The sequence below is a fragment of the Panthera tigris genome, chromosome B4, assembly GCF_018350195.1.
Source record: "Panthera tigris isolate Pti1 chromosome B4, P.tigris_Pti1_mat1.1, whole genome shotgun sequence".
Taxonomy (NCBI): Eukaryota; Metazoa; Chordata; class Mammalia; order Carnivora; family Felidae; genus Panthera; species Panthera tigris.
The window spans coordinates 110539653-110566736 of record NC_056666.1 but is presented as its reverse complement, the minus strand read 5'-3'; the positions used below and the strand labels follow the sequence as shown (position 1 = coordinate 110566736).

At 41.1% G+C, this 27084-nt stretch overlaps 1 protein-coding gene across 8 annotated transcripts in view; it reads left to right on the top strand.

Moving 5' to 3' along the window:
- Positions 1-27084, top strand: part of POC1B (POC1 centriolar protein B) — a 95069-nt gene that overhangs the window by 15869 nt on the left and 52116 nt on the right. For all 8 annotated transcript variants that reach the window (XR_006220104.1, XR_006220102.1, XR_006220105.1 and 5 more), the window contains 2 exons: positions 5672-5843; positions 10781-10960. Coding sequence is in view for 4 of the 8 variants with exons in the window: in XM_042992875.1 (XP_042848809.1) it covers positions 5672-5843; positions 10781-10960 (352 nt within the window). In the remaining 4 variants the exon portion in view is untranslated. The remainder of the gene's footprint in view (positions 1-5671; positions 5844-10780; positions 10961-27084) is intronic.

The window sequence follows — 27084 nt, the reverse complement described above, 5'->3', positions numbered from 1 at the left end:
ACATTGACATTTGATGCTGGGCCCCGCAAATTATGTAGCTGGTCCTTTTCAGGCCTGATGTTACTCTAATTTCTTGAAAGCATTTGATACGGCTTGTCACCCTCTCTGAATACTTCTTGAGTTCCTGGACAGCAAAATCTGCTTGTCCCCTCCTGTTTCATTTACGGCTCCTTTAGGTACCTTCACCCTCTTCATCTAGATTCACTCCCCAAGTGATCCTATGCAGTGTCCAGTCCTTCTCTACACAACAGCTGCTGCTGACGGTGGCACAAAGAAAACCGATAGTAATAATGGGTACCTTTGAGTGTCTTCTGTGTGACAGGCATCGATTACAAGTATCATTTCATGTAATACTTAAAACACCTCGTTTGTAGATTCAGTGTCGCAGGCATAGAAAGGCTGAGTAACTTGCCCAAGGGTACATAGCTTGTAGACGATAGCTTGGATTTGACTCAGGGAGTCTAATTCTATAGTTTGCTCCTTTAACCACCACAGTGAACACTTAAAATCTCTCCCTGAGCTCTCGGTGGGTATATCCACCCCCATACTTGACATTTCCACCTGTATGTCTAATGGGCATCTTCAGCGTACTGCATCCCAAAAAGAACTCTTGATTCCCACCCCACGCTGCCTCACTGTCAACCTCCATCTCTTCTGGCTTTTCTTTTAAACACATTATTTTTTAAAAGTTTATTTACTTATTTTGAGAGACAGAGACAGTGCAAGCAGGGAGGGGCAGGGAGAGGGAGAGGGAGAGGGAGAGGGAGAGAGAGAGAGAGAGAGAGAGAGAGAGAGAGAGAGAATGAGAATCCCAAGGAGGCTTCTCACTGTCGGCGCAGTGCCCGTCATGGCATTCGAACCCATGAACCGTGAGATCGTGACCTGAGCCAAAATCAAGAGTCAGACATTTAACTGCCTGAGCCACCCTGGTGCCCCTCTTCTGGTTTTTCTAATATCATTAAATGGCCCTGAGATTCATCTGGGTGCCCCGTCCGAAAGCCTGGCCTGGTTGCTTCTGCTTTCTTTCTTCCTTGTATCGAATCCAGTAGCTGCCTGCACAGGCTCTACCTTTAAACATACCAAATATTGACCACTTCTCCCACTTCCGTGGCCTCCAGCTTAGTCCAAACCACCACCTTCTCCTGACTGGATTATTGCAGTAGCCTCCTAATTGATTTTCTTCTTCCATTCTGCCCCCCTACACCCTGTATATTCTGCACAGAGCGAGCAGGGTGATATTTTTAAACATTTTTTCTAAATGTTTTATCGAAGTATAAGATATGTACCCAAATTGGACAAGTTGATGAATTTTCACAATGTGACATGCCCATTTAACAAACACTCAGAGCAAGAACCATTACTAGTGCCCCCAGGAGTACCCCTTGTGCTCCCTTGTAGCTACTATTCTCCCTCTACTATTCTTTCTCTATTATTCGTCAGTCTTTTAACTATGTTATTGTCTCAGGCGGTCATGCGTGGGGTCCCGTCTGCCCCGAGTGTGTTCTCCCTGCACATGTCAGTTTGAATCACCCCTCACTGCACTCAGGTCTCTGCTCAAATACCTTTTCCTCAGGAAGGATCACTAACCGCTCCGTACAACACTAAGGGTGAAGGATATATAAAAGTCCTGTGAACATCTGTGATACTATCAGTGAACCGTTTCGCAATGAGCGATGTCAGCGCCCGCCAGGCCGCCTCTCTGTTCTGCTCAGGTTCGTCGGGTTCATCAGATATCACTGTGTTTGAAAGTAGGACTGAGTGTCATCTTTATCTTTGTGACAGGTAGCAGCTCTTCCAAGCCAGCGTAACTGTTCTCAGCTTTTCAATTTGAAGAAGTTCTTTTGAAGACTTCCATTTTAAGAATTGTGAAAATTTTGCTATGAAAAGCCTTCACTACTATGTTCTTAAATGAATGTTAATTTCTGAGGTTTCGGATTTTGTGGGTTTTCCCCACACCCCCCCCCCTTTTTTTTTACTTTCCTTTTATTTTATTTGCTGTACATGCTGCACATCCAGATTGCATATCTAAAAGACACTGGTTATTTTTACGCTTTCTTAATTACAACTGTTATCAGTGGCAGGCTCTCACCACACCATTGGCTCTCCTGCAAATCAATTACTTCTCATTTCCAGTTAAACAAGTAATTTTCAATTTTGTCTGTTGTCTTTTCAGCTTTTACAGTCATTTGGAATAAAAATTCAATTTCAGTGGAAAAAAAATGGGTTAAAGACCTAAATGTGAGATCTGAAACCATAAAACTTTTAAAAGAAAACATAGGCAGTAATTTCTTTGACATCAGCCATAGGAACATTTTTCTAGGTACGTATCTTCAAGCAAAACAAAAGCAAAAGCAAAATAAACTATTGGGACTATACTAAAAAAAAAAAAAAAAAAAAAAAAAAGCTCTTGCACAGTGAAAGAAACCACCAACAAAACAAAAAGACAACCTAGTGAATGGGAGAAGATATTTGCAAATGATGAATACAATAAGGGATTAATATCCAAAATATATAAAGAACTTACAACTCAACACCCAAAAAACAAATCATCTGATTAAAAGATGGGCAGAGGACCTGAATGGACATACTTCTAAAGAAGACATATGTATGGCCAAGAGAAATATATACAGATGCTCAACACCACTAATTGTGAGGGAAATACAAATCACAACCACAACAAGATATCACTTTATACCTGTCAGAATGGCTAGAATCAAAGAGACAAGAAATAAGTGTTGGCAAGGATGTGAAGAAAGAGGAACCCTCCATATACACTTGGTGGGATCGTAAATTGGTACAGCTACTCTGAAAAACAGAATGGAGATTCCTCAAAATATTGAAAATAGAATTTTATGATCCAGTAATTCCATTACTAAGTATTTACCCAAAGAAAATAAAAACACTAATTTAAAATGATATATGCACCCCTATGTTTACTATAGCATTTTTTACAGTAGCCAAAATATGGAAGCAACCCAAGTGTCCATCAGTAGATGAGTAGATAAAGAAAATGTGGTACACACACACACACACACACACACACACACACACACACACACAGGAATATTACTCAGCCATAACAAGGAATGGTGGCAACATAGGTGGACCTCAGAGATAATTATGCTAAGTGAAATAAGTCAGAGAAAGACAAATACTATATGATTTCATTTGCAGGTGGAATCTAAAAGACAAAACAAATGAATGAACACAAACAAAAAAAGCAGAAACAAACGATAAGTACAAAGAAAACATTGTGCTTGCCAGTGGGGAGGCTGGGAGGCTGGGCACAGTAGGTGAAGGGGAGTAGGAGGTATGGAAAATGGATGAATAATTTCTAAAAGTCCTCTGAACATATATATTTTCTGAATTTAATTTTTTTAAATTCACATCCAAATTAGTTAGCATATAGTGCAACAATGATTTCAGGAGTAGATTCCTTAATGCCCCTTACCCATTTACTCACACAACCCCTCCAGTAACCTTCTGTTTGTTCTCTGTATTTAAGAGTCTCTTCTGTTTTGTCCCCCTCCCTGTTTTTATATTATTTTTGTTTCCCTTCCCTTATGTTCATCTGTTTTGTCTCTTAACATCCTCATATGAGTGAAGTCATATGATATTTGTCTTTCTCTGACTAATTTCGCTTAGCATAATACCCTCTAGTTCCATTCACGTAGTTGCAAATGGCAAGATTTCATTCTTTTTCATTGCCAAGTAATACTCCATTGTGTGTGTGTGTGTGTGTGTGTGTGTGTGTGTGTGTGTGTGTGTGTACTACATCTTCTTTATCCATTCATCCATCGATGGACATTTGGACTCTTTCCACACTTTGGCTATTGTTGATAGTGCTGCTATAAACATTGGGGTGCAAACATATATGATATTATTAGTGAACTGTCTCCCCTATGATGTTATGATTCCTTGAGGTAAGGGATTCTGTCTTCTTTTTATAGATCTTATTTGTAGCATAATACTTTAGAACTTAAATAGTGTAATGCTCATGATAATTCATTGTTTTCCCTATTTGGTCTCCCTTAGCTCCAGATAATTTAGTCTCTGATATAAATATTTAATAATTTTATGAACAGTGGTGGAGCATCAACTTTTTGTATATTTTTTGAAAGGGGTAGTATACAGCATTATAGTTTGAAACTTTAAAACTCACTTTAACTTTTTAAAGTTAACTGGAAACAGTGCATACTTAAGTCCAATGAATTTTATCTATGACTAAAGAAGTGAGAAGGTTTTCAGTGACTTTATATTCTCTTTTAACAGTAATGCTAATTCTATTTCAAGTTTATAAAGTCGTATTTTTTTCTAAGATTCTGCAGTCTGGACTTAGTGATTCTCATTGACCTGGTTCCTATTATTGGGGTAATTTGGGGGCTACATGCATGTATAAAATTTGGTTTGGGGGCAAGAATTAGATCTAGCTTTCATTGGTTTATTTGTTCATTCTTTGTCCAAGGCATTTATTTCCACCATTGATTGCATTTGTCTTTATTTCCTTAAAGCCTTAAACTAATGTCTGACATACACAATTCTTTTATTAATTGTAGAATGTCAGAGCAGAAAAAGATTTTCAAGACCACCTTTTCCAGCCATAAAAGACATCACTGGGTCAATTAGCAAAATTGGAAAATAGTTGGTAGATTAAAGTATTGTCAGTAATAAATTTCCTGAAGTTGATACTGCTATGGGTATGTAAGAGAACATCCTTATTCTTAGAAAAACACAATGAAGTATTTAGGAATAAAGTCACCATGATAATGTATTCACTTCCAAATGGTTCAGGGAAAGAAAAAAAACAACTGTGTGTGTGTGTGTGTGTGTGTGTGTGTGTGTGTGTGCGCGCGCGCGCACGCACTTATGTGAGCATGCAAGCTCGTTCATGTATACAGAGTGAGTACAAGTGAGTGTAAGAGTAAATTATAAACCAAGTGGAGCAAAATATTAACAACAAGTAGATCTGGCAAAGGGTAGGGTTGCTGGGTGGCTCAGTCAGATGAGCCTCCTACTCTTGATTTCAGCTCAGGTCATGATCCCGGGATTGTGGGATTGAGCCCTGCCCCAGGCTCCTGTTGAACAGGGAGACTGCTTAAGATTCTGTCTTTCTCCCTCTGTCCCTCCCCACTGCTTGCTCTCTCTCTCTCTCAAAAATAAAATTAAATTAAAAAAAAAAGATCTGGCAAAGGGTATATTAATGTTCTTTATACTATTCTTATGTTTCCTCTTAAGTGTGAAATTATCTTCACATAAACATTTTTAAAAAATCATCATTCTCAGCTCTCTCAGGAAAAGCATTCAGTCTTCATGACACAGATGTTAAGTAACTTTCCCAGTTATCCTGAGAGTTAGAGACAGAACTACTCCTAGTCCCGAGGGCCTGTGTTATGCTGCTATCTTCTAGTAAATAGTCATTGAGCTCCAGCCAGATGCAGGGACCAGTAATCCTGACTTGTGGCTGCATAGAACACAGCCAAGCTTGCACATTAGTGATGTAGCTTTGAGTTACTTTAAAAAATATTTTTTTCCATGACCTGGTCAGGCTTAAAAACCTCCAGCCCCTCTGTTACCTGGACATCGTGTTACTAGATATCCTGTTCCATTGTAATGAGACGTGCCTACATTCACATTTTAACAATCAGTGGTTTGTTCTTCTCTTTCTTCATAGCTACTGCTTCTTGGGATACGTTCCTCATGCTATGGAATTGCAAGCCACAAGCTAGAGCTTTCAGATATGTGGGTCACAAGGATGTGGTAACCAGCGTGCAGTTTTCCCCACTTGGAAACTTACTGGCATCTGCTTCAAGAGACAGAACCATTAGACTCTGGATTCCTGATAAGTAAGAGAAACAAAGTAACCTGATATACTCTGGATTTAGGCATGTGAAAGAAAATAAGCCTGGCTGTTCCTTCTGCACTGATCTAGAATGCCTGAACCCCCAGTTGCCTGCGCTGTTCTTAGTCTGAGTCACACGCGAGATGTACTGCCCTCGTCATAAAGTTAGCAAACTGTTTCATACCATTTTTTCCTCATCTTTAACTCTGAATTATCTCTTCTATTTGAAACCTATTTCTTTTTTTTTTTTTTTTTTTATAATTTTTTTTTTCAATGTTTATTTATTTTTGGGACAGAGAGAGACAGAGCATGAACGGGGGAGGGACAGAGAGAGAGGGAGACACAGAATCGGAAACAGGCTCCAGGCTCTGAGCCATCAGCCCAGAGCCTGATGCGGGGCTCGAACTCACAGACTGCGAGATCGTGACCTGGCTGAAGTCGGACGCTTAACCGACTGCACCACCCAGGCGCCCCGAAACCTATTTCTAACCATGGAAATATGCTTTAGGTGTTTTTTTTTGTTTGTTTTTGTTTTTTTGGCAGGGGAATGGTTATCAATCCCTTTTATAAATCTGATGTAACCTTCACATTATCTCCCCAGAGAGATACACAATTACATATGTAACTGAAATTTTATAGTTTATTAATCTACTATTGCCAGTTTGTGGATCTTCCGTGGGCCTTTGGATCTCTATTAATCCCTGTGCCAGAACTATTCTTTGATGCATATAATTCATTATTGGGCTCTGGAGTTTTCTTGCTGAAGAAAGTTTCTGAAAGATGTTTAAATCTGATTTGACAAATCATTATGACAAATCTCTCTATACGAGGCTTTTTAAATCCTAGCTGATAGCTTGTCTATTTTAAGCCATTATGGAGCCATGATATTTTAAAAAGCTTTTGAACTTTTTTTTTGAACTCTTAATTATATGTTTTCAAACACACATGAACATAGAACAAATAGCACAACACTCCCTTCCCTCATACTCATCAACCAGATCCAACAGCTATCAGTTGTTTCACCCATCCTCCCCGCCCCCCTTTTTAGCTAGATTATTTTTAGAACAAATCCCACACATCATATCATATCCCCCAGTAAATATCTTAGAGAATAAGCATTTGAGCATTTTCCTTGGGTCTTTTGTGGCAGGATTTGATTTGTGGTATGTGACTGAACAGGCTCAGGCACTCCCAAATGAAAGTTCATGGGGCATCTTCATGGCAGTGGACACTTTTTTTTTTTTTTTTTTTTTTTGCCACCACCCAAGAGAATCTCCATGCTGAGAAATCTGAACATCACCCTAATGGTAGCACAAACTACTGAAGAGAAGTGACATGTCGTAATGACACTGTGGTGGCAATGTAGAAGGGAACTAGGAGGGAGGGAGACTGGTTTGGGGTCCAAAAGGGAAAATGTTTTCTAAAATCCTTAACTTTGGGGATTTAGGGCTAGTGGTTTTGCTGTCTTCAGCACATCACAACTTCAGGCTCCCAGTACTAATTCTAGGAACTCTCAGTGAACAAACTGTACAAGGGTAGATGAGCCAAAAGCACACTGAGTCATTATTTGTAGTGGCTGATCCCAGTGCGACAGTTAGGCTTATGGAGATGTCTCTGTTTCCTCTTTCTAAATCAAATCACATGGGTCCAGGGCAATCGTGGATTATGGCAGTGGGATGGAAGCTGGTATATCACTTATTGCGGTTTAACAATCCTCAAAACTTAGCTTAATACAATAACTGTCATTTCTCATAATTTTGTGGGTTGTCTGGGTGATTCTTGTGCCCCATTTGATGTTGGCTTTACTCATGCAACTTATTAAGCACCTCACTCATGTACCTGAGGCCTGGTGCTGGTTATTGACTGGGGCATCCGGTCTTCCAGTGGCCTCTCTCCAGCAGGATAAGGACTTCTGACCATGTGCCAGCCGGGTTCTAGGACAGTAAAAATGGAAGCTGCTAGGCCCTTTGAAGGTCTAGGTCTGAAACTTCCACGGGGTCACTTCTGCCTCATGTTATTGGCCTAAGTAAGCCACAGCCAGCCCAGATTCAGAAGGAGGAGAAAGCGGTAGAATCTACCTCCTGGGAGGTGGGGGCGGGCAGTGTGTGTACAGGGATGAGAGGGATGCTGGCAGCTGTATGTGCAGACATTACGGCTGGTGACTGGCAGGCTGAGGAGGAAGAGTAGGAGCAAGCGTGGAAGCAGTTCCGGCCTGGAGTTCGTCACGGTGGGCAGTCCAGAGAACTTGGGCCGAAAGCGAAGGCAAGTTTGTGGGAGGCAGAGAGCCAATGTCAAGGCAAGGTGGGGAACTGCTAACCAGTTAAACAGCTGCACAACAAACACAAGGCACTCCTCTCGTGGGTTTTTATATCCGGTTGAGACCGGATCCAGGGGTTGGACTAGGCTGTAGCCGAGAAGAAAACCCCTGAGAAAGAAGGCAAGCAGGATAGGTTGCTGGAGTGTGGACTGTCTCCTGGCTTCCCAGTCACAGCAGATGCCAGTCTTGTCTTTGTTTTCTCTAGGCCGTGTTCTTGAATTCAGGCCAAACTCTCCTCCTAACTGCTACTCCTAGAACTTCCCCTTAAAACCTCACTGAACCAGGCTCTGAATGCTCCATCCCATTTCTTTAAATATCAATTTTTGTTTTTCCTGGAGTAATATATATCAGGTGATGGAGATTTATTACCAGGTCACTTTTGCCTTCTACAGACCACTGGAGGGATAAGCCAGGATGGATCTAGTAACCTTTAAGTAGTGACTCTCACCAGTGGAATTCAACAAAATGTATCTAGTTTTTTTTATATGCCTGATATTGTGCTAGGGGCTGATCTTTAAAAAAAAAAAAAAAAAAATTAATGTTTATTTATTTTTGAGAGAGGCAGAGACAGAATGCAAGTGGGTTAAGGGCAGAGAGAGAGGGAGACACAGAATCCAAAGCAGGCTCCAGGCTCCGAGCTGTCAGCATAGAGCCTGATGCAGGGCTCGAACACATGAGCTGTGAGATCATGACCTGAGCTGAAGTCAGATGCTCAACCGACTGAGCTACCCAGGCACCCCTAAAAAAATTTTTTTTAATGTTTATTCATTTTTGAGAGAGAGAGAGAGAGAGAGAGAGAGGGAGAGGAACAGAGAGAGAGGGAGACACAGAATCTGAAGCAGGCTCTAGGCTCTGAACTGTCAGCACAGAGCCCCGTGAGGGGCTCAAACCCACGAGTGGTGAGATCATGACCTGAGCTGAAGTCGGCCACCCAGCCGACTGAACCACCCAGGTTCCCCACCCCCCCCTTTTTAAAATTAATTAATTTTTTTAATGTTTGGTGCTGGTCTTATAGGGATAAATAAATCATCATTCCTGTCCTCAAAAAAACTCACAGCTTAATAGAAGGGAAAGAGGTCTATTTTTTTTTTTTAAGTACTGTATAATGTAATAAGCAAAATAGATGTAGCAGATAAGGAGCAATTAAGCCTGCCTGGGTTGCTCAAGGAGGTTAGGGTGGGGGAACTAATCCAGGGTGAGAAAAAGCAGGAAGTGCAAAGCCAGAGGTGTGTTTGAAGCTCTGGGACTGTTCTGAGTCCAAAGTTCAGTGTAACAGCCGGATGCCTTGTGGAAGAACTTGGTCACTGTACCTTTTCTTGGAAGGTAGCCCGTGACACATTTACACTGAGATTTACATGCTTAGAATATGCTTTTAGCGAGGGAATAAGAACAGTATGTAGGTGACTGGAGGGGATAAACGATTAGAGCAGGGAGACCAGTTAAGAGGCTTTCGCAAAAATCTAGGTAAAGGATACGTAGGGTGTATCTATCTGAATGTAAGCAGAGCTGATGTGGAAGAGGAAGAATTGAAAGGATATCTGGCAAGTGATAGCAGTATTTCTATCACTAAATCGGTTTTGTCGACCTATTGGATGTGGGAGGAGAAGGGAGAGTGGTTGAGTATGATTTCCAGGCTCTGCAAATTCTGTTGCCTGATGTGTTTCAAACAGTTATGTATAAATACAACTTTCTGAATGGAGAAAAAAATTGCTAAGTGGATGTAGTATAAAGTGAAGTATCTGGGGGAACTTTGGAGTCCTGACACAAGTAGTATTTCCCAGATGCCACCTTTGAACTCCAGGGTGTCTGCTAGCCTGCCCCTGACTATTTTAACTTTTTTTTTTTTTTTCTGGTGTTTCTCCTTAAATGCCACACATTATTTTCTCCATCTTTTCCTATTCTCCTTTTCCCATCCTAGCCAAGAAAAAAAAAAAAAAAAAAAAAAACAGCAGCAGCAGCAGCTGAAATTTCAAAGTATTGAGAATTGGAATACAGTTGTTACCATTTGTCCTTTGTTTTGCTTGTGGGTGTAAGATTGGGCCCTGGGTGAGCAAGGCCTTGGATATGCCCCAGGGGTCTGCGTTCTCATTGCTGGTAGGTGGAAACTCCGGTGAGTCAGAGAGTGAGATTACCTAGAGACGTTCTGTAAAGGGGGGAAATGGCAGAAGGGATGTCTCTTCCTTCCCAGCCCAGACGGCCGGTCCACACAACTTCCACGTGACCCCAGTTTGAAAACACTTCCTTGGAGCTGTTCACTAAGTTGATCTTAGCTTTTCTAGGTTGCAGGTTTCTTAAACTGTTTACTGCTATTTCTAGAGGAACAACAGGAACTTAAAATTCATGGTAGAGATTTGTCCAAAATATTGTTTCTGTAGCTTCTAATTAAAACAAAAACACCAAGTGCATTTCTGGGTGGGACCATGAGGGTCTTTTCTTGTTAAGTATCAGTTGTGACTTCAGTGAATAAAACTAGCTTTAAAAAGGGTTGATGAAGAAACTTTTCATACTTTCATCAGTTCTTTTACAGGAGTTAAACTGTTTTAAATGTTTCAAAGACTGTATACTGATTAGATATTGATTATGCCTAAATCAAGTTTTATAAATATTACCCTGTTTATTTCCAGGAGAGGAAAATCCTCTGAATTTAAAGCTCATACAGCTCCAGTTCGAAGTATAGACTTTTCAGCCGATGGCCAGTTTCTAGCTACAGCTTCTGAAGACAAATCTATCAAAGTATGGAACATGTATCGCCAGCGTTTCTTGTATTCCTTGTACCGACATACCCACTGGGTACGCTGTGCCAAGTAAGTGTGAAGTTTCCTAATGAGATTTCCGCATTTTCTTTTTCCTGTTGTGGTCTGTGTTTACCTCCCAACCCCCAGAAAAGGAGATCAAGGACAAATTCATTCATTCTTTCATTCAGCAAGTATTTGTCATGTGCCTGCCATGTGCTGGGAATAATAGTAAGCAAAACAGTCAAAACCCCCTACTGTCATGAGCTTCCATTCCAGAAAGGGGAGCTAGATAATAAACAGGTAGGAAAATGAGACAATAGGTCAGATGGTGGTAAGTGCCATGGAGAAAAAAACAGCTGGATTGGAAGAGGGCTGCAATTTTAAACAGCAACTGCCTCACAAAGACAAGGTGGCCTTTAAGCAAAGATCTAACAGAGGGCAGGGGGTGAGGCTTGCATATGTTTGGGAAAGGCCTGTCTCAGAGGAAACCAGTACAGAAGCCCTGGGGTGGGAGCTGGTGGCTGTTTGAAGACCGGCAAGGAGGCTGGTGTGGAGGAGAGTGTGGGGAAGGAACAGAAGTGCCAGGGAGGGAGGCTGCAGCTGGGTCGGGAACAGCTGACGGATGTTCTGAGAGACAGGAGATATCACTGGAGCATGTGCATCTCTCTGAATAACATTTTAATGCGATAGTTCCGACTGCTGTGCGGAGAAAAGCTGTCAAAGTCAGGGCAGAAGCAGGGGATGTCGTTAGGAGGCTGTGTGCAGTAGCTCAAATCCAGCTTGGACCAGGGCGTTGGCAGTGGAGATTTCGAGAAGTGGTCGGATTCCACCTGCCATTTGCAGATACAACCAACATACTTGCTGTTACATTGGATGTGACAGGGAAGGAGGAACTAAGAGTGACTCCACAATCTGGCAATCTATTGGGACAAGTACTATTGTGTTAGAATGTCAACTAACAGCCATGGAGCCCTTTCTATTTCCAAGAGACACCGCCTAAGTACTTAAAATAATTCCCTATCAGAACTGCCCTGGGAGAGTAGGGCTATTGTGTGGGTTTTTTTATTATTATTGTTTAAATTTTTTTTTTTAGGGCTATTGTTTTTTTCCCCTGTTTTGCAGCTGAAGGAAGTGACTTTCAGAGTTAAAGTTAGAACTTGTCTATTTGAAAGTGATAGAAGCCCAAAGAAATTATTTCTCTCCTCTCCAAGTTGTTAATTGGCTGATGTTTGGTGACCTTGGAGTAGAGAACCAGGGGCTGCAGGCCTCGAGAGAGACTGTCTACATGCCGGCTCTACTCTCTCAAATGCCCTGGTGGTGAGGTCACTGCCAGCTCTAAGCCGAAGTCCTCATAGCTTTGCGACTGGACAGGAAAATCTCCTACCTCCAGTTAGAAAAGAACTATGGGCAACTCTCAGCTTGGATCCCGTGCCCATCCCTTCACCAGGGAGTAAGATACTGTGGTTGTCACAGGTTAGCCAGGCACCTGACAGAGACCAGTCATCCCAGTCTGAGGGGTGAGAGGGCATACCAACCAGGTGTTCTGGTGGTGGACAGAGAGGACAGCTCTTAAAAGAAGGGGGCTGGCATCGACGTGGTCCCTGGGGGGAAATCTGTGCAGGCTGCAGCCAGCCGACCGTGTGCACACTGTATGAAACAATGTGCCAGGCATCTTCAGCTCTGACGTGGTGGAGTGGTAGTGGGAGCCTCGCTCTGTCTTGCCTTCTGTCCCGTGCTGCTGTCATCATGCTCTTAGTGGGACATTATTGTTCAGGTGCTGATTATAATCTATGGTAGTGAGTCTAAGAAGAAGACAAAAGGTTCTACTTTTAGCCAATAGTTTTTTTCTTCTAGAGTTGTCAGCTACTTTTGACTCTGGCCAAAAGAAATACAGAAAGTATTATTTCTATATATGCCTTATAGCTGTGTGGTCAAGAACATGGACCTGGGACCTAAATATATAGGTTAAAATTCCAGCCCCAGCACTTACCAGCTCTGTGACCTTTGGGAAAATTACCTAACTTCTCAGTGCCTTAGTTTTCTTACCTGTAAAATTAGGCTGATGATAATAGTAACCTGCTACACAAGTTGTCATGGTATTTTTAAATGAGTACATATACATAAAGCATTTAGAATCATGCCTCCCATGGAGTAACCACTAGACAAATCTTAACCATCATCCTCATCCTCACTGGACATCTCAATCTTGTTTTGTTTTTAAAGCTATTATATAACTTGAGTTGATAATTTTTTCCCACCTAAGGAGGTGACATATGTGAAGGTCCCAAGAGGCTGGTCAGATCACTTGTATTTATTTATTAAGTGATGTACACAGAGATCTATCATCTAGTGGGTCAATCCCAGAGAACAGACAGAGGCACAAAAAGCTAAGCCAAGTACTGGGAGTCATTATTTAGCCCCCACTAGGGCAAAACCATTGAATGATAGCCATTATTTATCCAGTGGGTCCCTATGTGTCTGTTTTCTTCCTGAAATAATTTAAGGTGGTTTATAATAAATGCCATACAACTAGAGGGAATGAAGAGACATTTCTATGTAGAACCATGTCACCTTGGGTAGTGCAAATTTGGCAGGCTTAGCCTGAGTTTCCTGCAACCAAGGGATTGATGGAATGATGGTGGCTGACATGTCTTCATGTTTTTAAACAAAAAGGAATCCCGACAAGTTGTTCAGATAAGAGAAAATTTTTCCTGTAGAAGATTCTAGGAGATATTTTATTCCTTGTCCTTGTACCGAAGCATATATGTATAATATAAATGCTAAAGAAGGGGCGCCTGGGTGGCTCAGTCGATTGAGCGTCTGACTTCAGCTCAGGTCATGATCTCCCGGTTTGTGAGTTTGAGCTCCACCCCACCCCACTCCCTTCGGACTCACTGCTCTCAGACTGTCAGTGCAGAGTCTGCTTCGGATCCTCTATGCCCCTCCCCTGCTTGCGCTCTCCAGTTTTTTTAAAATAAATGTTTTTTAAACATTTAACATAAAAATAAATAAATGTTTTTGAAAATGCCTAAGAAAAGGTATTGCTACTGTAAGACAGAGGAATGTATAAAAGGTTGAAAAGGTCACCAATAATATAAAATTTTGGTCTTCACAATATTCCTTTTATTTATTTATTTTTTTTGGTCAGTCCTTCAAAGTTTTTATTCTTTTTTGTTTGTTTTGGGTTTTTTTTGTTCCTGCTTTGTACCACATATCTGTGCTGCGTGTCGAGTAGGTAGAAATGAGAACTGCAGTCTTAGCCTCAAGGAGCTTTTCTGTTTTATGGTTCAATGGAAACAAAACACATACAAAACAAGTATAAAATGATGTCTCCTATGGGAAGACGACGCACAAGGGGTAAGGGCAGTGGGGCACTGAACTGGACTTGTGTGAGGAAACGCCAAGGAGGACATTGCAGGCCCAGCACTGAGGGACGGACAGGAGAAGAAGAGGCTTGCAGCCGTCTCGTCAGATGGGGACTGGTGGCCAGCCACTCACAGAGGGAAGGAGCAGGAGTAAGCTCTGTGGCCTGGGAAAATGTTTTGTGCTCTGGGAATGTTAAATTTTCAGCTGTTGCCTGGCACAGGAAGTAAAGTGGGATGAGGGAGAGGAAAGGTGGGGAAGGCTCAGGGCCATGGGTGTTTTGAAAAGACTTTGGACTTCATCCTCCAAGTAACACGGAGACACTGGAGGGCTTGGGATTGGGAAGAAGCATGATCGTTCCTGAGCTCTTTGTAAAATGCTCTTACAACCCACAGCATGACTGCTTTAGATGGTTGGCGTGAGATAGGTCAGGATTCACATGCCTGCCACATCATTACCCTCGGGCGAGTTAGTCCATGGCTCTCAGCCTCAGCGGGAGGTGAGGGTAAGCAGGCTTCTCAACTGGACCGTTGTGAGGATGAGAAATACAGTGTTCAGGACTGTGTGACACCACAAGCCTGCCCTACCTCCCGCTGAGTAACATTAGGGAGAGACTTAGGAACTGGGGAAGGGCCCAGCATTTGGTTTTAAACCTCTCATCAATTAGAGAGGAGAAGACAGTGGTGGAACCCTGCACTTCTGTCTGCTTAGCATCTGTTCTGTTTTCTGGTGACGGTACCCAAGCATTCCCTGAGCTTTCCCTGAGCCCTCCCCTACAGTCCCTCTGTATGTGTATAGGTACTGGTGTGGCCTGATCTCCAGTCCCAGAAGAGGGCATTCAGCTCAGGCTTGCCATCCAGAACAGGGCATCTCCCTCCTACAGGAGTTAGTGAGTCTTGTTAGAACAGCAGGCCTTTCCTCTGAGATTGCTACTTTAAGCTTCTTCTTTTTTTTTTTTAGTTTATTTATTTATTTTAATAATCTCTGCACCCCATATGGGGCTCGAACTCATGACCCTGAGATCAAGAGTCTCGTATTCTTCCGACTGAGCCAGCCAGGCGCCCCTTGGGCTTTTTGAAACCTGTGGTTACTGAGGGACACCGTTGGCTAACAGTTGACCTGAGAGTGGTGCTGATTCAGGGGACAGCAGAGCTGTGAGCTTGAGAAAGAAAGAATTGCTATCTGATTACATGGTATGGTTTCTGGATACAGTTATACCTGGTTTTATTAACATGTGTTTGTGTGTGTACATTGTGTGTGTGTGTGTGTGTGTGTGTGTGTGTGTGTGTGAGTGAAATGAGCCTTAAAAATTCTCACTTTAAAAACAATTTTTTAATGTTTATTTATTTTTGAGAGACAGAAAGAGAGACAGAGTATGAGCAGAGAAGGGGCAGGGAGAGAGGGAGACACAGAATCCGAAGCAGGCTCCAGGCTCTGAGCTGTCAGCACAGAGTGCGACGCGGGGCACAAACTCACGAACTGTGAGATCGTGACCTGAGCCGAAGTCAGGCACTTAACCGACTGGGCATCCAGGCACCCCTCTCTCACTTTTTTTTTTTTTTTAAGAGGCACTTTCTGTAAGATTTGATAGCAGAACAGAGTTTGGGAAAAGTGATGTGCACTCAAGACATCTGTTTTATCTTCACCCCCAGTGCCACAGTCTTAGTTTTAGCATCAGGGGCTCTCGTAGACACTTTTGCAGTAACCTCCTAAATGGTCTTCGTAACTTCAGATTTGCCCCATTCTCCCACCCTCACCACCCCCCCCCCCCCCACCGCCCTGCCGCCTCCAAAGAGACCTTTGTGAAATGCAAATCTGGTTGTACTGTTCCTCAGGTTAAAGCTATTGGTGACTGCTTGCCCTGGCTTGTCTGCTCTGCCTTCCTGTCACAACTTTGTCTTTGTCCCCTTCCCCATCCCCTTCTTGCAGCTATACTGAGCTCCTGTGTGTGATGCTCTGCTGTGTTCTGTGCCTTTTCCAAGTGCTGCCCGCTGTGCCTGGAATGCCCCCGAATCCACCACCCCTTTCCCCATGCGGCTCTGCAGCTCTCCTTCCAGGAAGTGTTTACGGTTCTCCCAGGCCCCACTTACTACGAGTCCTCTATGCCACTGAATTGTCTTGCTTATGAGGTCCTGTCTGCTTAGGCCTCTCTTCCCTATTAGACTTTGAATTGTAAGTATTTTGTTCAGATTGTATTCTCTTGACAGGCCCTGTTCGAAATTCTGTAGATACCATAGAAAGCAAAACAAAACTCCCAGTCTCGTGGAGCTCCTTCTACCAAAGGGAGATAGACAATTAAAAAATGTACTAGTGACATGTGCCCTGCAGGAAAATACTGTGGACTCACAAGGTAGAGAGTGATGGGGTTGGCAGGTGCTCTTTTACACACGGCTCAGGGAAGACATCCCTGCTCAGGTGACTCTGAAGGGAGGGAGCTGATGAGGCGGGTGTGAGGCAGAGTCAGACGGTGTGAGAAGCACCACAGTGTCATGATTGGGTGGGGAAGTCTCAGAGGAGTTGTGCAAAAATGTGGGTTGAATGAATCAGTGAGGGGTGTGCAGGTAGTTTTGGTAGGAGTTTTCCAGGGGCTTCTTCAAGGAAGAGTCATTTCTGTGGATTTTTAATATCGAATGTAGGAGGACTGTACATGCATGTTACGAAGGAGAATGTTTATGGGGCTTCACTGTTGTTCCGTTTCGGCCGATCCCTATTCAGATTGACAAATTTGTACTGAGCTTGCCTACTCTTAATGGAATGCCTTTATCTCTCTGGTGCCTTGTGGTTCTGTTCTTTTGTTTTTATCAGTTCTTTTCTTACTGTTTGGCATTAGTGATTCATGTGAAACTCTTCCGAGGTCTCTCTGGAGGAATGTTCTTTGATAAATAATTTGGTTAAATCGAATGGGTAAGGATTTCATCTTCTTGGCAACTTTCCATATGTGTGCTCTACAACATGTTTAGAGATTCTTCCTCATGTGTTTATTGTAATCTTTTTTTCCTTGGCTCATGCTACTGTAGTTAGACAACAGGAGCATTGAGAGGGCCCAACTGACCACTCAGGCCCACTCAGGCCAGCTGACAGTCTGCAGTGTTTGTGCAGCTTCCTGTGAGAACTTAGCCTTGCTAGGGTCAGCCCAGTTCAGGACTTTCTTCCAAAGTTCTGAAGGCCCATTTTCACTTTTTACTCAGAAGTGAGAATGCTCAGGGGGCACTGAGTCATGCTTAATAAACTTAGGAGAGTCTGAAACATAAGCCAGATGCCAATTTATTTATTTATGACAACAACACTAACTTTCAAAGGGACTAGAATGTTTGTCTGTCTCAGTCAGGGCCTTCCTCCTTCACTGACAGAGTCAGAACAAGAGCTCGATGGGCCCTGGAACGAAAGCAAGAAAGTTTGTTGAAAAAACAAAATCTTGATGGACAGTTTTCTCAGGTTTGAATAGAGCAATGGGGCCATCTCTGCCACATGCACACACCTGCCAAGGAAACTGCATGATCAGCTGGTCGGGCGCCCCCTCCCCCAGGCCAAGCAGGAGACACACTGACGACTCTTGCCTCTGGCGGTTGCTCGGTGCTTCCTCTCTGGTAACAAGTGCTGCAGTACAGTTGATTGGATTCAGCAGAGAAGCAGTGCCCTGTAGTACAGCTCCCTCGCATGTGATCCTGGGAACACGACTCAATCTCTCCGAGCCTTGCTTGGTCTGCTCTCCTATAAAATGGGTACAAAGAGGTACCTTCCTCATAGAGTCTTCGTGAAAATTAAAGTGAATGAATATAAAGTGTCAGTTCATGTCAGCTATTAACTCCCTGATATTCCATTTTTTTTTTCTTTCTACAGATTTACTGGAGTCATCAATTAGGTTGTGTTCCCAAGTCATTTCGCACATTTGCACACAGTGTTTGGGGTTGCTACCACAAGTAGCTACTATTTATCCATTGGCTGTACTTCATGTATTTAACTATCAGAGGGTAACTTTATTTCTAAATACTTGGGTCTGAAAATCTCTGCCTTTTAATTGGAGAGCTTAACCCATTTATATTTATGTAACTCTTCCTATGCTTAGTTTTAAGTCTACCATCTTACTCTGTGTTTTCTATTTGTCCCATTTGTTTATTTCTTTCTCCCTTTCTTTTGGATTGCTTATTTCTTAGTATCCCATTTTATCTCCTCTTTGGGCTTTTTAGCTTTACTCTTTGTCTTGGGTTTTTGTTTAGTGGTAACCTCTAGGAGTTACAGTCTACATCCTTAATATATCACAGTCTACTTTTGAATTAATTTGTGCAGTTTTATATATAATATTAGAACTTATAAACGTTCTAATGTCAGAACTTACAAAAATTTATCTCCCAATTTCCCAACTCTTAACAGTTTTACATCTGTATATGGTATGAGCTCGCAATTCATTTCTTTTAAATAAGAAACAAAAAAGTCTTTATATTTGCCCTCATATACTTTTCCAGCGCTCTTTAATCTTTTGTGTAAATAGATCCAAGTTTCCACCTGGTATCATTTCCCTTCAACCTAAAAAACTTCAGGTACTATTTCTTGCAGCATGGGTTTCCTGGTGATGAATTCTCTCTTTTTGTTTATCCATTTTGATTTATCTTATCTTATCTTGAGAGAGAGGGAGGGCACAAGTTAGGGAGAGAAAGACTCTTAAGCAGGCTCCATGCCCAGTACAGAGCCTGATGTGGGACTCGATCTCAAAACTGTGAGATTATGACCTGAGCTGAAATCAAGACCCTCAACTGAGCCACTCAGGCACTCCTGTTTATCCTTTTTTCTTTTTTTTTTAATAAGTTTTATTCATATATGGAAACTAAACACTACAAAAAAGGGCAATCATGGGCCCTTTGGAATCAGACAACAAACATGATAAAAATTTTTCCAAAAATTCTTATACAATCATTTGTATGAGAAATAGCTATTTTTGATATGCCCTGTTTATCCTTTTTAAATGATATTTTTGCTGAGATGTAGAATTCTAATTTAGTGGATACTTTTTCTTTTAGGACTTAGGGGATGTCCTTTCATTGTCTTCTGCTTTGCATTTTTTCTTTTTTTTCCATGTGAAGGCAGCAGTCATTTTTATTGTTATTCTCCTATATGTAATGCACCTTTTTTTTTTTTTATAGCAATCTGACTGTAATGAGCCTACCTATGGTTTTGTATATTTTTCTCATGGTTTATGGAGCTATGTGGATATAAGGGTTGATATTTTTATCACATTTGGTAAATTTTTGTTTATTCTTCATATATCTTTCTGCCCTCATTTCTTTCTCATCTTTTTCTGGGATTCCAAATTCACATATGTTGAATCTTGATATCATCCCATAGTTTTTTGAGGCTTTGCTTATTTTCTCAAATTTTTTTTCTCTTTGCACTTCAGTTTGTATAGTTTCTATTGGCCTATCTTCAACTTCCCTGGTGTTTCTGTTCCAGCAATGTCTAATCTACTGTAAGCTTACCCATTTCTCTGATGAGATTCCCCATTTGTTTCTTCATTATGTCCATCATTTCCTTTAAATCCTAAACATATTTATAATAATTGTTTAAAGTTCTTGTCTGCTAATTCTAACATCTATGTCCTATCTAGGTCAAGATTCTCTGCTTTTTGTATATCATGTGATTTTTTAAAAATTGTGCGCCCACTTTTTGGGAGGAACACTGGGTCTTGTATGGAAACCAATTTGACACTAAATTTCATATTAAAAAAATAATAATAAAATAAAATTGTGTGCCCAAATATTGCTAAGTGTTTGAGAACATAAAGTACTCTATCATCTCTAAAAATTGTTGAGTTTTGTTCTGGTAAGCACTTAACTCTTTGATGGCTCAACTAGATTCTCTTGAGGTTTGGATTTAGACTGTTTTAGAGTAGCCTTGACACTTGGGCTATAGTACTAGTGGCCTTTCTGGGGCTGCCACCAAATGTCTGAAGCATTCCGCAAAATCTGCCCAGAACTTGAACATCTCTCAGTTCTATGTAACCTCTGGCATCTTTGTTCAGCTCATAGTCTCCAGTGGTTGTTCTCTGCCAAGCCTTTTTGCCCAGAGCATTAGCAGCTTTGTTTTTGACCAAACTCAAGGGGCCTCAGAGGCAGATTTTTTTTGGTTTCTGCTCTTCATAGCTCCTCTCTCACACCCTGTCTTCAAACTTCCAGCCCTTTAGCCCAGTTCTACATTCTGATTTTTGTTTCCTCTGCTCAGTTGGACTGCTGCTGTCTCCTTGGGCTCTATGTCTTTGTGCCATGGTTTGGAAAATACTCCCGGGTAGAAATCTGGGATAGGTTTGGTGTTCACCTCGTATGCGTTATCTGCCTCTCACGATTCACAACCGTGTGCTGTCTCTTCTCCGGTGCCTAAAAACAGTTGCTTCATATATTTTGCCCAGTTGTATGATTGTTTATCGTAGGAGAATAAGTCTGATAACCATTAATCCCTCTGTCTAAAACTTCTGTCAAAGGAATTTATTGGAGCCTACCAAGCCAGTTTCGGAATTCACATGGGTGGTGAGTTAAATGTGTAAGAATAGCCAACAAAAAAAAAATGACAAGAAAGAGAATAAGAAGAAACTTGTCCAACCAGCTGTCAGACCACAGTATAAAATTATAGAAATTAGGGGTGCCTGAGTGACTCAGTCGGTTGGGCATCTGACTCTTGATCTTGGCTCAAGTCATGATCTCCTGGTTTGTGATTTCGAACCCTGTATTGGGCTCTGTGTTGGCAGTGTGGAGTCTGTTTGGGATACTGTCGCTCCCTCTCTCTGCCCGCCCCGCCTCCTTGTGCACATGCATGCGCTATTTCTCTCTCCCTCTCTCTCTCAAAATAAATAAATAAATAAATAAACGTAAATAAAATAAAATTATAGAAATTAAAATATGGTGATAATTGTATAATATTAGGAAAAAAAGGTCATAGAAAGACTAGAAGCATACCCATGTATGTTTTATGATAGATGATATTTCCAATCAGTGGGGAACTGGATGGACTGTTTAATATAAAGTTAAAACAACTGGATTTCTGTTTGGAAAAATATAAGTGGGATTTCTATTGCATACCATACATTTACCAAATTTGTAGATGAATTAAACAACTAAACATTAAAAATTGTTCAAGTGATACTGCTCTTCCTCCTGATATATGAGCAGTGTATTGAAATGAATGTAGAGGGTTAGCAGAGCAATTGTTTTTCCCTTTAGTATTTGAATTTTAAACATACACCGTGGACTTAAGTAATTAAAATTCTGTGTCTGTCTGTGCTTAGTACTTACCATAAGTTTGTTCTTGGAGCCTCGACCTATTCTCTGTGGCATAGAGATGGTGCCTATTCGTGTAGGAGGTGATGAATAACTAGCTATGTTCTTTGGAGTAGTGTCGTTTATGATGATACATTTTAATTCACAGAAATATTTTTAAGATATGCTGTCTATTGGAAAATATATTCATGCTTTTAAAATATAAATTAGTATAGTCTTTTTAGAAATCAATTTGCAAACTATATCAGATGTCTTTGGTGCAGTGACTTCACAACTGGAAATGTATTCTAAATACCCTTTTGTATGCAAAAGAAAAAGCTTTGAATTCAGAGGTATTGCTTTCAGTATAATTTATAATGGTGAGATATTGGAAAGAACCGATTTTCCAGATAAAGAAAACTATTTCAAAAAATTTATACTATTATGTAGCCATTAAAAGGAGAGTATATGCAAGTAATGACATGAAAATGTTCATGTTGGGGTGGGGAGCAAAATTCAGAACTCTAGATTATAATATAAAAGATAAAGTACCTGTCATACGTAGAATGGTTAAGTGTGATTTTGAGTGATGGCACTATGGACTGTTTTTTTACTTACTGTACTTTCCTTTTTTTACCATTAAATTTTTCTTTAATGACTAATGAAGAAAACATTGATCATTATATATATGTTATCTTTTTTTAGTGGCAAAGAAATTTTCTAATAGGTAAAATTATTATAGCCCTGTATTTTTTAAAATAATGTATATTCTTGGATAATGTGTGCTTTTTTATAGTGTCCTCAATCAAAAATAAGTAGAGGCTATTGAGCCAACTTGTCCAACATTATTGCTCTTCCAGGATTAATTTTTAGGAGAAAAGTCTACCTTTAATTTTCAGTTGTTGTAGTGTTACAAGTGATCTTTGACCATCTGAATTGCAGAGATTTTTCTTTGTAGTGGCAAGAGATATATACATATAATACATATATGTATGTGTGTATGTATGTATATAATCGACCTTACCATTTTAACCATTTTAAAACATACAGTTAGATGTCATTAGGTATATTCATGCTGTGTAACAAACTGTAGCTTTTAAACAGCAGCTTTCATTGGCTCTAATATTTAGACCCAAATATCTTAAACAAATTTTTTAACTGTCTTAAATGTTTCCTAGGGACCTACTCCGTGCCATGCACGGTGTCTGGGGATGCAACAGTGAACAAGACAGACATGGTTTCTGTCTTCTTGGAGCTTACATGTGTTGGGGAAGTAAACAGAATGCTTGATTGCAAGGATGACCTAAGTATGAACCGGAGCTACTCTAAGACCACATGCTGAGGAACTAACCTACTGGGGGTCAGGGGGTGGCAGTCTGGAAGCCTTCCTGAGGAAGTGACACTGAGCAGAGACTTGCAGGATGAGTAAAATCTTCTTATGTATTTTAAACTAGATAAAGAGTAGAGGGCAGCATTTGAGGCGCAGGGAACAGCACATGAGGAAATGCCCGAGGCAGGAGCAAGGACCTGAGAGAAGAGGGGTGTGTGCCAGGAAGAGTAGGGTGATAAAGGGACTGGAGGGCAGACCCCAAGGACCTGGTAAGCAGTGGTAAGGATGCTAGGCTTTTCACCAAGGGAAATGCAAAATCATCAAAGGGTTTTAATCAGAGAAATGGGATTCAATGTTTAAAGATCACTTTTGTTGCTTGCGGAGGATAGAAGACATTGGTTCCCACTGTGGTTTGAAGAGACAGGAACTGATGTGTGGAGTGTGGAGGTGTAGAGGAGGAAGAGGCACAAAGCATGACTCCTAGGCTTCTGGCCTGAGGGACTATTTGCTGAGAAACGGAACACTGGAGAAGGACAGTTTAGGGAGGAAGACGATGAGTTCAGATTTGGACAAGCTCAGAGTTGGAGGTGCCTGCAGGATATCCAAGAGGAGACGCCCAGTAGGCAGTTACACTTATGGGTGGAGATCCCAGGAGAGAAGTCTGGGCATATAAATGGTAAATGACCCAACAAATAATTAACATGTTTCATGGCATACTTAAATCTTTTTATATCTCTTTCATCTGCTTTCTGTCTCCCAGCAGCTGTAGGAATGAATCCTGTTACTGCAATTAACAGATGGGTTCTCTTCTGATGCTGACCAACACTTAAAAAAGTATAAATGTTTTGCTTATTGCCTTGAACTTCACCTTCAGTGTGTAAACACAGAATCCCACCAAAGCAAACTCTGAGACTGCCAATATATTTTTTTAATGAGTCTATGAAAGTTTAGTTCTGAATGCTGTCCAAACGCCCTCATTATACAAATAGAAAACAGTGGCCAGTGTGGTTTTGAATTTCACAGGGTTACATAGCCGGACAGTTGCAGAATTGGCCCTAGAATTCAGGACCGTGTACTGACTGGGCAGTCTATTTCCACTACTTTTTACTGCTTCCCCCTCCTATTGAATAGCTGCTGGCTTCAAAGTCCAATTACTAATTATGTATTTCTCAGTAGACATGGAACAGTGCCTACTCTGTTTGGTGTCAGAAGCCCGAGGGCTGGAAATGTTTTTTTTATAGAACATTTATTCCAATGATAAGAGATTTCCAAAGGAAGTTTTTGGTTTCTTATGAAAGCACTTTGAAACTTCTCATGGTTCATGGACCCCTTTGGCTCTCTAATATGTGAATAGCTCTATGGCTGTGCATATGGTAATACAATTTTACATACAGTTGCAGGAACTCCATAGATTCCAAGTTAAAGAACTCCTGTTATGCCACTGGGCTATTCTCAATGACCTGTGAACCAGTTTTTCTAGAAAGAAGTTCAGTAGTTCCCTGATTCTCTCAAATAAGTACCAGTATATTTAAGAGATTGAACAGTGGTTCAATTAACTTCCCAGATGCCTTACAGACAGTTCCTGTCTGCTCATCTGCCAGTCACTATTGACCAATATAATGTCTGTCTCTATGACACACTTTCTGGAAGTTTTAAAAGGTAGTCGAGTGGTGCTGAATTAGAGTGTTAGAAATCTGGTGATGTCTCAGTAGAAATTTTATATCCTCTTAACACTCTTAAAATTGATAACCCAGTTAGATGTTGCTTAAGCCCTGACAAAGGAAAGGACTGTCCTTTACTGACCGAAGTCAGGGCAAAGAGAAGCCTCTTTTATTGGTGCCGACCTATTTTTGATGTATCTAATTTCAAATAAAAGGAGAGAAGAGAAGATACAAACCACCAGCCTCACTTATAACCCTTCCCAAGGCAACCCCCCCCCACAAAACAAAACAAAACAAAACAAAACAAAACAAAACAAAACAAAACAAAACACGTATATAGAGAACATATGCAGGCATTATAATGTGGTGTCCGGAGGAGGGGGACAGCCTTAATCTCGGGTCCCCCTTTGGTCATGTTGAGCTGGGGTAGAACACCCCCCACCCCACCCCTCACAGGTTCTTCCCCTCCTTTCCCTCCACTTATCTGACTTTTGCATCCCCTTCATTTCTTTAGTACCTAGAAGTTCTCCGGGGCTATAGCCCTTCCTGCTCAGGATGAATTTCTAGCCGGCCAAGATACCCCCTTTTCTTTATTCACAAGTTTCTTTAAAATCCTGTTGCTTTCGTGGAACTTCTGTTGACAAATTGGCACCTTTTTGTTTCAAACTCTTTTCTTAGCACTATCTAAAATGCTGCTGTGTGCCCTTCCTAGAGTGCAAACGTCATGAAGGCAGGGATCTTACCAGTCTCATTCACCACTGTATTCCAGTTACCCAGGACAGGGCCCAGTGCCTGGTTTTGGAGGTATAAAATATTTGAATGAATGAATATGTTCCCCCACAAACTCCCCAAGGACACTGACAATGTATGGCAGCAGAGGCTGGTTTTTATTAAAGGATAGTCTAGTGGTTAGCCTGTCAGGTAGAGCCCAGTCACCTGGCCTCCTAAGAGCCCTGCCTCATGGTTTCCCTCCACTTTAGAACTTTCTGTGGTTACCCAGAAGCCACACTGAACTTCCGTGCTGTAAATAATTTAGCCAGTTGAAGAAAGTTGCCTTTCTGTCAGGGACTTAAGCAGAGTGACTGAGAGGTTTGGCTGTGGAACCAGACTGCCTGGTTCAAATCTTCCTGCTGTGTGACTCTGGCAGTTTACCGATCCCTTTATGTGCCTTGGTTTATTCACCTGTGAAATGAGGCTACCAGTAGCACCTGTTGAGTAGGATTATTTTGAGGATTAAACAAGTTGTTATAGGTAATGTGTTAAGAACCACTCTGGGACATGTGTGCTCAATAAATGTAGGCAGGATAATGATGATAATGGAGGTGGTGGTATTTGGCCGATAATGTTGAAGTTGAGTATTTTTATACTTTGTTTTTAATTTGATCACTTCATCTTTATATTAAACATTTCTTTTATCATGGCTTTCTTAAAATGTAAGGATCAAGTAATCTCTTAGAAATACTTATTTAAATACTCACATTAAGTGATTTCTAAAAGATAACTTGTTGGGGCACCTGTGTGACTCAGGGGGTTAAATGTCTGACTCTCGATTTCAGCTCAGGTCACGATCTCACAGTTCGTGGGATCAAGCCCCATGTTGGGCTTTGTGCTGACAGTGCAGAGACTGCTTGGGATTTTCTCTCTCTCTCCTTCTCTCTCCCCCTCCCCCCATTAATGCTCTCACTCTCTTTCTCTCTCAAAATAAATAAACATTAAAAAAAGATAACATTAAGAAACATCAATGAGGGGCGCCTGGGTGGCTCAGTCGGTTAAGCGTCCGACTTCCGCTCAGGTCATGATCTCATGGTCCGTGTGTTCGTCGGGGCTCTGTACTGACAGCTCAGAGCCTGGAGCCTGTTTCAGATTCTGTGTCTCCCTCTCTCTGACCCTCCCCTGTTCATGCTCTGTCTCTCCCTGTCTCAAAAATAAATAAAACTTTAAAAAAAATTAAAAAAAAAAAGAAACAGTTTGATTCTGTGTATTAGTTGCATTACTATGTATTATTATATTTTCATGAGGATACTGAGCAGGTTTTTCTTCCCCGGTCTGTATAACATACGCTTCATCTACTTGAAGCCTCTCTATAATACTGTCCTTCATATGTTAATCTTTCTCACATATTTTCTGGAGGAAAAGATTAATAACATACTATGTTATTATAAAATCAAACTGAACTACCCAGCTCGGAAGACATTTTCTTGCAAGGTTACTTGCCTGAATTTAAAAGATTATTTCACAAAGAACTTAGTTACGTTCCTATGTCCCTTTTTTTATATGGTAAATCCATAAATGACAGATTCAAAGTTTCTGTCAGGAAGAATTATTTTTAGGTTAGCCTTAAGAACAGAGAGGGAGGAGAGGAGTGAGAGAACACGAAACACCCCCTTCAATTATAATCCACACCCTTAACTGATGACCTTTATAGTAATCTGGGCATAGAGGGAAAGTACAAATAAAAATGAAACATAATTGGTCTATGACCTAAGTCTGTCATTTTTTGTTGTTATTACTAAAATATTAATAATAAAAAACTATTCATAGTTTCCCAATGGTCTAAAAATTTTCAGTTTTTTTTTTCTTGGTCTTCTACTCTTCTGT